At 52.5% G+C, this 13319-nt stretch overlaps 1 protein-coding gene across 1 annotated transcript in view; it reads left to right on the top strand.

The window, feature by feature from the left end:
- LOC142254501 (capping protein, Arp2/3 and myosin-I linker protein 3-like) overlaps positions 1–13319 on the top strand; it is a 116373-nt gene that overhangs the window by 91311 nt on the left and 11743 nt on the right. The window contains exons 22-23 of the mRNA XM_075325590.1: positions 385–453; positions 3349–3442. Coding sequence (XP_075181705.1) covers positions 385–453; positions 3349–3442 — 163 coding nt within the window. The remainder of the gene's footprint in view (positions 1–384; positions 454–3348; positions 3443–13319) is intronic.

Genomic DNA, 13319 nt, shown 5'->3' with positions numbered 1-13319 from the left:
TATATATATATTAATTAAATACTGTATGTGTATATATATAATAAATATATATATATATTAAATACTGTGTGTGTGTGTGTGTGTGTGTATATATATATATATATATATATATATATATATATATAATATGTGTATGTGTGTGTATGTGTATATATATATATATAGATAGATATAGATACATATATATATATTAAATACTGTGTGTGTGTGTGTGTATATATATATATATATATATATATATATATATATATAAAATACTGTATAATATAAAATTCTCCTTTTGTCGCTTCTTATACATCTGTATTCCGCTTAATAAGAAATCACTTTAACTATAAATTAAAGGGCGCCATATTCACACTTTTTCTTTCATTTAACCCCCGACAGAACATTGATTTGGGACAGAAATAATACAACATTCGTTGGATTCATGTATGTGGCCGATGCCTTAAAAAGGTAAAGTCGTTTGTTTTTTGTGTTGCTTTTTTAATGCATTTAGGGGACTAATTTTGTTTATTTCTTCACAATATATATATATTTTTTCATAGATTTTTACAACATTGTGGGTTTGATGTCAGTCAATTTTTATTTTGAGGAGCCATTGGTGTGACTCTTGTGGATCTTTTTAACCGTTTCTACGCGCTTTATCATCGATTCATCAAGACCAAAGGAGTTGATGCCAGTCTTGATGAGGGGACGTGCTTGTGGCACCTGATTCATTAAAAGTCGCATGCTTAAAGGGAATCTGTCATCAGGTTTTCTGAGAGTAGCATCATATAGGGGCTGAAATCCTGATTCCAGTGATGCGTCACTCGCTGATCTACATACCGTCATTTTGATACAATCTCTGTTTTCTCTGTTATAGTTCTAGCAGTGCTCAAAATGCTGATTCCTATATAACCCCACCCACACCACTGATTGGCAGCTTTCTGTGTACACTGGATATTGACAGAAAGGTGCCAATCAGAGATGGGGCGGGGTTGCACAGAGCAGGAGGACTAGATGGCACGAGGCAGCTAGTCCTGGAATGATAGTCTCCTGTTGATTAAACTGTGATTTTATTGAATCAACAAAACACTACCTAGTAAGTTACTCATCGCTGGAATCAGGATCTCAGCCCCTAAATCATGTTACTCTCAGATTACATAGCAAAAGCTTGCTGACAGATTCCTTGTGCATGTGCCTCTGTTCTCCTCAACACAAATATTACTCAACTCAGGGACAGACGTAAAAGTTTGGGCGTATGGTGTGCCACAGCTCCTCATGAATTCGACAATGTGTGACGTAACGGCCCCGTCCCTCTCCAGTCATACCCTACTTACACCCATTTTGGTGCAGCTAGACTAAACTGGTGTGAAAACAACAAAAGACGCAATTTCGAGTTTCACATACATTTTTTGGACTTTCAAAGTGTTTACTCCAGAATTCTGGGCCAGAGTATTTTTTTCCATTCACAAAACTAGATTATATGAGCCAAAGCAAAGGGATTTTTTTTTTTTTTTTTTACTTCTGTGATTGTTCACACCTGGTGCAGCCCGTACTGCATCATGATAGTTGCTATTCTTTATTCCTTTTACCTGTTTTTCACCATCTGGCCCAGTCCACCATGACAACTTCTTCCATCCACTTCTTGCTTCTGATGAAATCTTTGGCTCATCACTTTTAGCCACCTCTAAACAAACTCCATAGTGCCCTACACGGTACTAATCCCACACCCCATTACCATAAACCAGTATTGTGCCCTAAACAAAAACAGTGCACCACGATACATCCAAACAGTTATAGTGCCCCCTTTGTGTCCCCATGCAGAGATCATGCCGGCTTGTCAGTGTCTCCCATTGAGCCCCATTAAAAATTATTTCCCTCTTTGTGTGTCATACAATAATTATATCCTGCTTTGTGCCTCCATGCAAAAGTAATGCCCCCTATGTACCTCCAAAACACTAATAATGTCCCCTTAATGCCTCTATAAGTCAAACTTGCCTCATCCTGCTCCCACAGCAAGTGGCTGGGTGCTCACCCTATTTCGTATAGCCTGCTGTTGGGCACAGGTGGCACAATTAAGTAGGATTAGTGTATAGACTATGGCCACCAGTGGACGCAGTTTTAAAGCTGCGTGGGACTTACCAAAGTAAGTAGCAAAGCAGGGAGTCAAGGGCTCTCTGCTCCGCCATATATTTTACCTGTTGTGGCTGCACCTCTTGGGCAGGACGTTTGATCGGTATGCTGATGCTGGTGCTGGGTCTGGAGTAGGAAGCTCATCCCCCTCACAAACTCCTTTGCCCTAAGGCTAGTTTCACACTTGCGTTGAACGGCATCCGTAGCATTGCGTTGTGTGACGGATGCGTTGCATATAATGGCACAACGGATGCAACGGATTGTACAAAACAACGGAAAGCTTTTTTTTTTTATTTCTTTTTCTTTTTTATAGTTTTACCAGAAGCAGACTATTGTGACCGATCAGCTGATCACCTGGTGGCCGGGCACTCAGCTGAGCGCTCTCACATGCCGGCGGCCAGGCGCTCAGCTGAGCGCTCTCACATCCCGGCGGCCAGGCGCTCAGCTGAGCGCTCTCACATGCCGACGGCCGGGCGCTCAGCTGATCGCTCTCATATGCCGGCGGCCGGGCGCTCAGCTGATCGCTCTCACATGCCGGCGGCCGGGCGCTCAGCTGAGCGCTCTCACATGCCGGCGGCCGGGCGCTCAGCTGGGCGCTCTCACATGCCGGAGGCCGGGCGCTCAGCTGAGCGCTCTCACATGTCGGCGGCCGGGCGCTCAGCTGAGCGCTCTCAAATTCCGGCGGCCGGGCGCTCAGCTGAGCGCTCTCACATGTCGGTGGCCGGGCGCTCAGCTGAGCGCTCTCAAATGCCGGCGGCCGGGCGCTCAGCTGAACGTTCGGCCACCGAGAGACAAAATAAAGTTTGTGATTTTAAGAAAAAAAAAAAAAAAGAACATGCGCAGTGAAATCCTACTGACTCAAAAAAAGTTACATGCTGCGTTCCTCCCGTCCGGCGCAGCGTCAAAATAACGACGCTGCGTCGTCCAGCGGATGCAACGCTGACACTTGCGTTACAGTGCGTCGTCCATACAAGTCTATGGAGAATAGCGCAGTGCGTTAACGGACTGCGCTATTCTCCATAGTGACGGACTGCGCTGAACGCAAGTGTGAAAGTAGCCTAAGCCGGATACTGTTCAGTCAGTACTGCAGCATCAGGTCATTGCTGCAGGGAAATCCTCAGCAATGGTCACTAGCTCACAGCCCTACACAGCTTTGATAACAGGGCAAAAACACACAGCATCTGCAAGGGTTAATTCTCTTAACAATTTATATATATATTTTTTTCTTTTCAGGAATTTTACACTAACGTCAATGCCTTTACCAATCACTGACATATCACAAGCGTATCGGACGAGTCCAAAGAAAACAGAGGACGCCGTACAACAGGTTTGTTTGGGTGCTTTATTTTTCACTCCCAATTGTAAAAATATTAAGGTTTTTTTTATTTTACTATTAAAGTGCATTAACTTTAAAGTGCACAATTGACGTTCCCTGTTCAATTGTGTTTTATTGATGTCATAGAAGGATCTAATTTTATATAAAAGATGAAGCAACATTGAGTATGAAGTCTCCCGCTCTGGCAGGCACAGGAATAGCCATACATCCCCAGCAGAAAAACCGCATGTCTAAACTGGTGTTTCCCAAATTGTGAAGTTGGCCTTACCCCCTTTTTGTTGGTGAGGATCAACAGAGGATGCAGTTTTCTTTGTCGCTCCATTGGGAGACCCAGACAATTGGGTGTATAGGCTATGCCTCCGGAGGCCGCACAAAGTATTACACTTAAAAGTGTTAAGCCCCTCCCCTTCTGCCTATACACCCCCCGTGCTCCCACGGGCTCCTCAGTTTTTTGCTTTGTGAGAAGGAGGTCAGACACGCACGCACAGCTCCACAGATTGGTCAGCAGCAGCTGCTGACTATATCGGATGGAAGAAAAGTGGGCCCATATAGGGCCCCCAGCATGCTCCCTTCTCACCCCACTCTTGTCGGCGGTGTAGTTAAGGTTGAGGTATCCATTGCGGGTACGGAGGCTGGAGCCCACATGCTGCTTTCCTTCCCCATCCCCCTCAGGGCTCTGGTGAAGTGGGATCCTATCGGTCTCCAGGCACTGAGACCGTGCTTCATCCACAACTCCTGGGAGACTGCTGGATAGGAGCCGGGTATCGTTCAGGGACATGGCCCTGCTACTTGGAGGTACTCTGTGTCCCCGTGGGGACCGCGCACAGCAACACTCCAGCATTGCTGGGTGTGCTAGTGCACCGGGGACCGCGGCGCTGACCGGGTTAATATGTGCCATTACACACTCAGCGCTGCTGAGTGTGTTTATGTATAGGGACTGCCGCACTATCCGCCGCTGCCAGGGAAACACTGCGGCGCGGCTGGGACTTGTAGTGCGCCGGGGACTTTCGCGCCGGCCGCGCTTTTACGGCGGCCGCGTTTATTACTAGAGTCCCCGGCTTTTTGCGGCCTAGTTTCCTTTCCTCCCGCCCACAGCCCTGACAGGCAGGGGAAGGGCGGGACGCTGCACAGAACGAGCAGCACTGAGGGCTGGAGCATGCTTTGCATACTCCACTCCCCTCACTGTGCACAGTGCAGGCACCAGCTCCCGCACTTTCTGAGCCACGCCCACGGCTCCCACCTCTCCTCAGGACGCCGGCAGCCATTCCTGTCAGCTCCTTGGACGCTACAGAGGGGGACAAAGTCTGGGAGACTCAGGCAGGGACTCTGGTGGCCTCACAACCGCTTTAGGCGGGTGGTAAGCAGCACCTGTGGTGCTAGCCCCATTGTGCAGTAGTGTAACATTATATGTTTATGGTATACATATTTTACACTGTATGGTGCACAGTTGATTTCTGGCTATATACCCTATTGTGTTACTCAGGGAAGATAATAGCATGGCGCCCACGAAAGGCAGGGGTGCCAAAACACAGGCTTATTATGCTGCCTGCGCCGCATGTATGACCCCGCTACCGGCAGGTTCCACTGACCCTCATTGTGTGCACTGTTCGGCCCCTGTGGCACTTACTCAGCTAGAGCCTCTAAGGGGGGCCCAGGGGGAGCCACCTGCTGACACTGTTCAGGTGACGGGGACAGAGTTTGCAAAACTCTCTGAGACTATGGCTAAAATACTAGAAGCCTTGCAGTCCAGGCCGGTATCTCAGCACAGGGACTCTGTTGAATCTTTGTCCCCTGGCCCACCTCAGTTGGACCAACAATGTCCTCCTGGGGTGTCTCATGGATCCCAGGCTGAGGGTTCTGACACAGACCCCGGCCCCAGACCGACTAAGCGAGCTCGCTTGATAATTCCCTTGACATCCTCATATTGTTCAGGGTCTCAGCGGGGGGGAATCTCTAGTTGATGATGCGGACACAGCTGATCAGGATTCTGATCCTGAGGCCGCTCTCAATCTTGATACTCCGGACGGGGACGCCATAGTGAACGACCTTATTGCGTCCATCAATCGTATGTTGGATATTTCTCCCTCAGCTCCTCCGGTGGAGGAGTCAGCTTCACAGCAGGACAAATTCCGTTTCAGGTTTCCCAAGCGTACACCGAGTATGTTTCTGGACCACTCTGATTTCAGAGAGGCAGTCCAGAATCACCATGCTTGTCCAGATAGGCGTTTTTCTAAGCGCCTTAAGGATACACGTTATCCCTTTCCCCCTGACGTGGTCAAAAGTTGGGCTCAGTGTCCCAAAGTGGATCCTCCAATCTCCAGACTGGCAGCTAGATCCATACTTGCAGTGGAAGACGGGGCTTCACTCAAAGATGCCACTGACAGGCAGATGGAGCTCTGGTTGAAATCCATCTATGAAGCTATCGGCGCTTCTTTTGCCCCAGCATTCGCAGCCGTATGGGCGCTGCAAGCTATCTCAGCAGGTCAAGCGCAAATCGACGCAGCCACACGCACGTCCGCGCCACAGGTGGCGTCCATAACCACACAGACTTCGGCATTTGCGTCTTACGCTATTAATGCTGTTCTGGACTCTGCGAGCCGTACGGCGGTTGCAGCCGCCAATTCGGTGGTACTCCGCAGGGCCTTGTGGCTACGGGAATGGAAGGCAGATTCTGTTTCCAAAAAGCGCTTAACCAGTTTGCCAATTTCTGCCAACCGATTGTTTGGCGAGCGTTTGGATGAAATCATCAAACAATCCAAGGGAAAGGATACATCCTTACCCCAGCCCAAACCGAAAATACCCCAACAGAGGAGGGGGCAGTCGAGTTTTCGGTCCTTTCGTGGCGCGGGCAGGTCCCAATTCTCCTCGTCCACAAGGCCTCAGAAAGATCAAAGGAACTCTGATGCATGGCGGTCTAAGTCACGTCCTAAAAAGGCCACCGGAGGTGCCGCTACCAAAGCGGCTTCCTCATGACTTTCGGCCTCCCCACTCCGCATCTTCGGTCGGTGGCAGGCTCTCCCGCTTTTGCGACACCTGGCTGCCACGGGTAAAAGACCGTTGGGTGAGAGACATTCTGTCTCACGGTTACAAGATAGAGTTCACCTCTCGTCCCCCGACTCGATTCTTCAGGTCATCCCCGCCTCCCGAGCGAGCCGAGGCTCTTCTGCAGGCGCTGGGCACTCTGAAGGCAGAAGGAGTGGTGGTCCCTGTTCCTATTCAGCAACAGGGTCACGGTTTTTACTCCAACTTGTTTGTGGTCCCAAAGAAGGACGGGTCTTTCCGTCCTGTCCTGGACCTGAAACTTCTCAACAAACACGTAAAGACCAGGCGGTTCCGGATGGAATCCCTCCGCTCCGTCATCGCCTCAATGTCCCAAGGAGATTTCCTTGCATCGATCGATATCAAGGATGCATATCTCCACGTACCGATTGCTCCAGAGCACCAGCGCTTCTTGCGCTTCGCCATAGAAAACGAACACCTGCAGTTCGTGGCACTGCCGTTCGGCCTGGCAACAGCCCCACGGGTTTTCACCAAGGTTATGGCTACTGTAGTAGCGGTCCTCCACTCTCAGGGTCACTCGGTGATCCCGTTCTTGGACGATCTGTTGATCAAGGCACCCTCTCTAGAGGCATGCCAACACAGCCTCGACGCTACCCTGGAGACTCTCCAGAGTTTCGGGTGGATCATCAATTTTCCAAAGTCAAATCTGACACCGGCCCAATCGCTGACATATCTTGGCATGGAGTTTCATACCCTCTCAGCGATAGTGAAGCTTCCACTGATCAAGCAGCGGTCACTACAGACAGGGGTACAATCTCTCCTTCAAGGCCAGTCACACCCCTTGAGGCGCCTCATGCACTTCCTGGGGAAGATGGTGGCAGCAATGGAGGCAGTTCCGTTCGCGCAGTTTCACCTGCGTCCACTTCAATGGGACATCCTACGCAAATGGGACAGGAAGCCGACGTCCCTCGACAGGAACGTCTCCCTCTCTCAGGCGACCAAAGCTTCCCTTCGGTGGTGGCTTCTTCCCACTTCATTATCGAAGGGGAAATCCTTCCTACCCCCATCCTGGGAGGTGGTCACGACGGACGCGAGTCTGTCAGGGTGGGGAGCGGTTTTTCTCCACCACAGGGCTCAGGGTACGTGGACCCAGCAAGAGTCCTCGCTTCAGATCAATGTTCTGGAAATACGGGCAGTGTATCTTGCCCTGAAGGCGTTCCAGCAGTGGCTGGAGGGCAAGCAGATCAGAATTCAGTCGGACAATTCCACAGCGGTGGCATACATCAATTACCAAGGCGGCACACGCAGTCGGCAAGCCTTCCAGGAAGTCCGGCGGATTTTGATGTGGGTGGAAGCCACGGCCTCCACCATCTCTGCAGTTCACATTCCAGGCGTGGAAAACTGGGAAGCAGACTATCTCAGTCGCCAGGGCATGGACGCAGGGGAATGGTCCCTTCACCCGGACGTGTTTCAGGAGATCTGTTGCCGCTGGGGGGTGCCGGACGTCGACCTCATGGCGTCCCGGCACAACAACAAGGTACCGGTGTTCATGGCACGGTCTCAAGATCCCAGAGCTATGGCGGCAGACGCCTTAGTTCAGGATTGGTCGCAGTTTCAGCTCCCTTATGTGTTTCCTCCGCTGGCACTGTTGCCCAGAGTGTTACGCAAGATCAGGGCTGACTGCCGCCGCGTCATCCTCGTCGCTCCAGACTGGCCGAGGCGGTCGTGGTACCCGGATCTGTGGCATCTCACGGTCGGCCAACCGTGGGCACTACCAGACCGACCAGACTTGCTATCTCAAGGGCCGTTTTTCCATCTGAATTCTGCGGCCCTCAACCTGACTGTGTGGCCATTGAGTCCTGGATCCTAGCGTCTTCAGGGTTATCTCAAGACGTCATTGCCACTATGAGACAGGCTAGGAAACCAACGTCCGCCAAGATCTACCACAGGACGTGGAAAATTTTCCTGTCGTGGTGCTCTGCTCAGGGTTTTTCTCCCTGGCCTTTTGCCTTGCCCACTTTTCTGTCCTTCCTTCAATCTGGACTGGAAAAGGGTTTGTCGCTCGGCTCCCTTAAGGGACAAGTCTCAGCGCTCTCTGTGTTTTTCCAGAAGCGCCTAGCCAGACTTCCACAGGTACGCACGTTCCTGCAGGGGGTTTGTCATATCGTTCCTCCTTACAAGCGGCCGTTAGAACCCTGGGATCTGAACAGGGTGCTGCGGGTTCTTCAGAAACCACCATTCGAGCCAATGAGAGATATTTCTCTCTCACGCCTTTCGCAGAAAGTGGTTTTTCTAGTAGCTGTCACTTCACTTCGGAGAGTGTCTGAGCTAGCAGCGCTGTCATGCAAAGCCCCTTTCCTGGTTTTTCACCAGGACAAGGTGGTTCTGCGTCCGGTTCCGGAATTTCTCCCTAAGGTGGTATCCCCCTTTCATCTCAATCAGGATATCTCCTTACCTTCTTTTTGTCCTCATCCAGTTCACCAATGTGAAAAGGATTTGCACTTGTTAGATCTGGTGAGAGCACTCAGACTCTACATTTCTCGTACGGCGCCCCTGCGCCGCTCGGATGCACTCTTTGTCCTTGTCGCTGGCCAGCGTAAAGGGTCACAGGCTTCCAAATCAACCTTGGCTCGGTGGATCAAGGAGCCAATTCTCGAAGCCTACCGTTCGGCTGGGCTTCCGGTTCCCTCAGGGCTGAAGGCCCATTCTACCAGAGCCGTGGGCGCGTCCTGGGCTTTGAGGCACCAGGCTACGGCTCAGCAGGTGTGTCAGGCGGCTACCTGGTCGAGCCTGCACACTTTCACGAAACACTATCAGGTGCATACCTATGCTTCGGCGGATGCCAGCCTAGGTAGACAAGTCCTTCAGGCGGCGGTTGCCCACCTGTAGGAAGAGGCCGTTTTACGGCTCTCTTACAAGGTATTATTTTACCCACCCAGGGACTGCTTTTGGACGTCCCAATTGTCTGGGTCTCCCAATGGAGCGACAAAGAAGAAGGGAATTTTGTTTACTTACCGTAAATTCCTTTTCTTCTAGCTCCAATTGGGAGACCCAGCGCCCGCCCCTGTTTTTTTGTGTACACATGTTGTTCATGTTGAATGGTTTCAGTTCTCCGATATTCCTTCGGATTGAAGTTACTTTAAACCAGTTTTTAATTCTTTTTCCTCCTTCTTGCTTTTGCACCAAAACTGAGGAGCCCGTGGGAGCACGGGGGGTGTATAGGCAGAAGGGGAGGGGCTTAACACTTTTAAGTGTAATACTTTGTGCGGCCTCCGGAGGCATAGCTATACACCCAATTGTCTGGGTCTCCCAATTGGAGCTAGAAGAAAAGGAATTTACGGTAAGTAAACAAAATTCCCTTCTTCATGGCAGTGATCATTTGGTGCACAGTCCTTTTTATGACTGTAGCATGATTAAAATAATCATACTTGTGGTCACATGCCAACTAGACGTCTCCAGCCTTCCTTAGTTAACTTCTATGGAGAGAAGTCTAGTCAGCACATGACTGCAAGTATGCAAATCTCATACATGTGGTCACGTGACTGCCCACTCGCAAAAGTAACACCAGGAATTGTTGCAGCATACTCACAATATGTTGTCATGATTTAGCAGTCTGCAGTCATATAAAGTCACCGCATACTTTCGTCCTAAGCCTGGATAACCCTTTAATTGTCCAGACCCAACGATCATGTGATCGCTAGGTGCCGGGAGAGAGCAGGAGCTTCTGTATCCTAACACACCCAGGTAAGCTCTGCAGCGCAGGCTGGAGACTAAATTATCCTTGTAACTGGGGCCAATAACTGAGCTCAAGTTACAGAGGAAATTATATATATATATATATATATATATATATATGTATATATGTATGTATGTATGTATGTATGTGTGTGTGTATATATATATATATATATATATATATACTAGAAGGTGGCCCGATTCTACGCATCGGGTATTCTAGAATTTACGTATTGTGTAGTTCATGTATGATTTTTGTTATATATATATAGATGTTGTTGTGTGTAGTTACCAAGTGTTTGTGTAGGGCGCTGTACATGTTCTGGGTGTTGTCTGGGTGTGGCGGGGGGTGAGAGCGGTGTTGTTTGTGTGTTGCGTTGGGTGTTGCGTTGTTTGTGGAGCGCTGTGTGTCTGTAGCGTTGTGTGTGTGTTGCGCGGTTTGTGTGGGTGTGGGGTGTGTGTGTGTTTTGGGGGGAGGTATGTTTTGTGCAATGTGTGTGTTGTGCGGTATGTGCGTATATTTATGTATGCCGCGGTGTTTGTATGTTGGGTGTTGTGTGTGTGCGGCGTTGTCTGTGTGTGTGGGTGTCTGTGTATGGCGGTGTTTGTGGTTCCCAGTGTGTGTGTGGTGTGTTGTGTGTGTGTGTGTTGGGGGGAGGTGTGCACCTCCCATCGAGCTCCATCCCCCATGCTGCGCACCCCCCATCGTGCCCCATCCCCCATGCTGCGCACCCCCCATCGTGCTCCATCCCCCATGCTGCCCACCCCCATCGTGCTCCATCCCCTATGCTGCGCATTCCCCATCGTGCTCCATCCCCCATGCTGCGCACCCCCCATCGTGCGCCATCCCCCATGCTGCGCACTCCCCATCGTGCTCCATCCTCCATGCTGCGCACTCCCCATCGTGCTCCATCCCCCATGCTGCGCACCCCCCATAGTGCTACATCCCCCATGCTGCGCACCCCCCATCGTGCTCCATCCCCTATGCTGCGCACCCCCCATTGTGCTCCATCCTCCATGCTGCGCACCCCCCATCGTGCAACATCCCCCATGCTGCGCACACCCCATCGTGCTCCATCCCCCATGCTGCGCACCCCCCATCGTGCTCCATCCCCCATGCTGCGCACCCCCCATCGTGCTCCATCCCCCATGCTGCGCACCCCCCATCGTGCTCCATCCCCCATGCTGCGCACCCCCCATCGTGCTCCATCCCCCATGCTGCGCACCCCCCATTGTGCTCCATCCTGCGCACCCCCCATCGTGCTACATCCCCCATGCTGCGCACTCCCCATCGTGCTCCATCCCCCATGCTGCGCACCCCCCATCGTGCTCCATCCCCTATGCTGCGCACCCCCCATTGTGCTCCATCCTCCATGCTGCGCACCCCCCATCGTGCAACATCCCCCATGCTGCGCACACCCCATCGTGCTCCATCCCCCATGCTGCGCACCCCCCATCGTGCTCCATCCCCCATGCTGCGCACCCCCCATCGTGCTCCATCCCCCATGCTGCGCACCCCCCATCGTGCTCCATCCCCCATGCTGCGCACCCCCCATCGTGCTCCATCCCCCATGCTGCGCACCCCCCATTGTGCTCCATCCTGCGCACCCCCCATCGTGCTACATCCCCCATGCTGCGCACTCCCCATCGTGCTCCATCCCCCATGCTGCGCACCCCCCATCGTGCTCCATCCCCCATGCTGCGCACCCCACATCGTGCTACATCCCCCATGCTGCGCACCCCCCATCGTGCTCCATCCCCCATGCTGCGCACTCCCCATCGTGCTATATCCCCCATGCTGCGCACTCCCCATCGTGCTCCATCCCCCATGCTGCGCACCCCCCATCGTGCTCCATCCCCCATGCTGTGCACCCCCCATCGTGCTCCATCCCCCATGCTGCGCACCCCCCATCGTGCTCCATCCCCCATGCTGCGCACCCCCCATTGTGCTCCATCTTCCATGCTGCGCACCCCCCATCGTGCTACATCCCCCATGCTGCGCACTCCCCATCGTGCTCCATCTCCCATGCTGCGCACCCCCCATCGTGCTCCATCCCCCATGCTGCGCACCCCCCATCGTGCTACATCCCCCATGCTGCGCACCCCCCATCGTGCTCCATCCCCCATGCTGCGCACTCCCCATCGTGCTCCATCCCCCATGCTGCGCACCCCCCATTGTGCTCCATCCTCCATCCTGCGCACCCCCCATCGTGCTCCATCCCCCATGCTGCGCACCCCCCATCGTGCTCCATCCCCCATGCTGCGCACCCCCCATCGTGCTCCATCCCCCATGCTGCGTACCCCCCATCGTGCTACATCCCCCATGCTGCGCACTCCCCATCGTGCTCCATCCCCCATGCTGCGCACCCCCCATCGTGCTCCATCCCCCATGCTGCGCACCCCCCATCGTGCTCCATCCCCCATGCTGCGCACCCCCCATCGTGCTCCATCCCCCATGCTATAATAGTTCTCCTATTATACTCAGAGAGGAGTATAATAGGAGGACTATAATAGGAGGAGTAGTCCTGGGGGGAGAGGAGTATAATGCCGGCTCCCTGCACATGTGTACCGGGAGCCGGTGTACGCTGGTAACTATGATACACATTGGGTAACTAAGGGACCTTAGTTACCCGATGTGTATAATGGTTACCAGCGTTCACCGGCTCCGTCAAGATCCCAGCAGCGCAAGGTTATGTCTGGCGCTGCTGGGATCCTGACGGAGCCGGTGTATGCTGGTAACTATGATACACATCGGGTAACCAAGGGACCTTAGTTACCCGATGTGTATAATGGTTACCAGCGTTCACCGGCTCCGTCACGATCCCAGCAGCGCCAGACATAACCTGGCGCTGCTCCATGCTGCGCACTCCCCATCGTGCTCCATCCTCCATGCTGCGCACCCCCCATCGTGCTCCATCCCCCATGCTGCGCACTCCCCATCGTGCTATATCTCCCATGCTGCGCACTCCCCATTGTGCTCCATCCTCCATGCTGCGCACCCCCCATCGTGCTACATCCCCCATGCTGCGCATTCCCCATCGTGCTCCATCCCCCATGCTGCGCACTCCCCATCGTGCTCCATCCCCCATGCTGCGCACCCCCCATCGTGCTCCATCCCCCATGCTGCGCACCC

The sequence above is a fragment of the Anomaloglossus baeobatrachus genome, chromosome 10 (assembly GCF_048569485.1).
Source record: "Anomaloglossus baeobatrachus isolate aAnoBae1 chromosome 10, aAnoBae1.hap1, whole genome shotgun sequence".
NCBI classification, from domain to species: domain Eukaryota; kingdom Metazoa; phylum Chordata; class Amphibia; order Anura; family Aromobatidae; genus Anomaloglossus; species Anomaloglossus baeobatrachus.
Note: the sequence above shows the minus strand (reverse complement) of the source record. Positions and strands in the feature narration are given on the sequence as shown.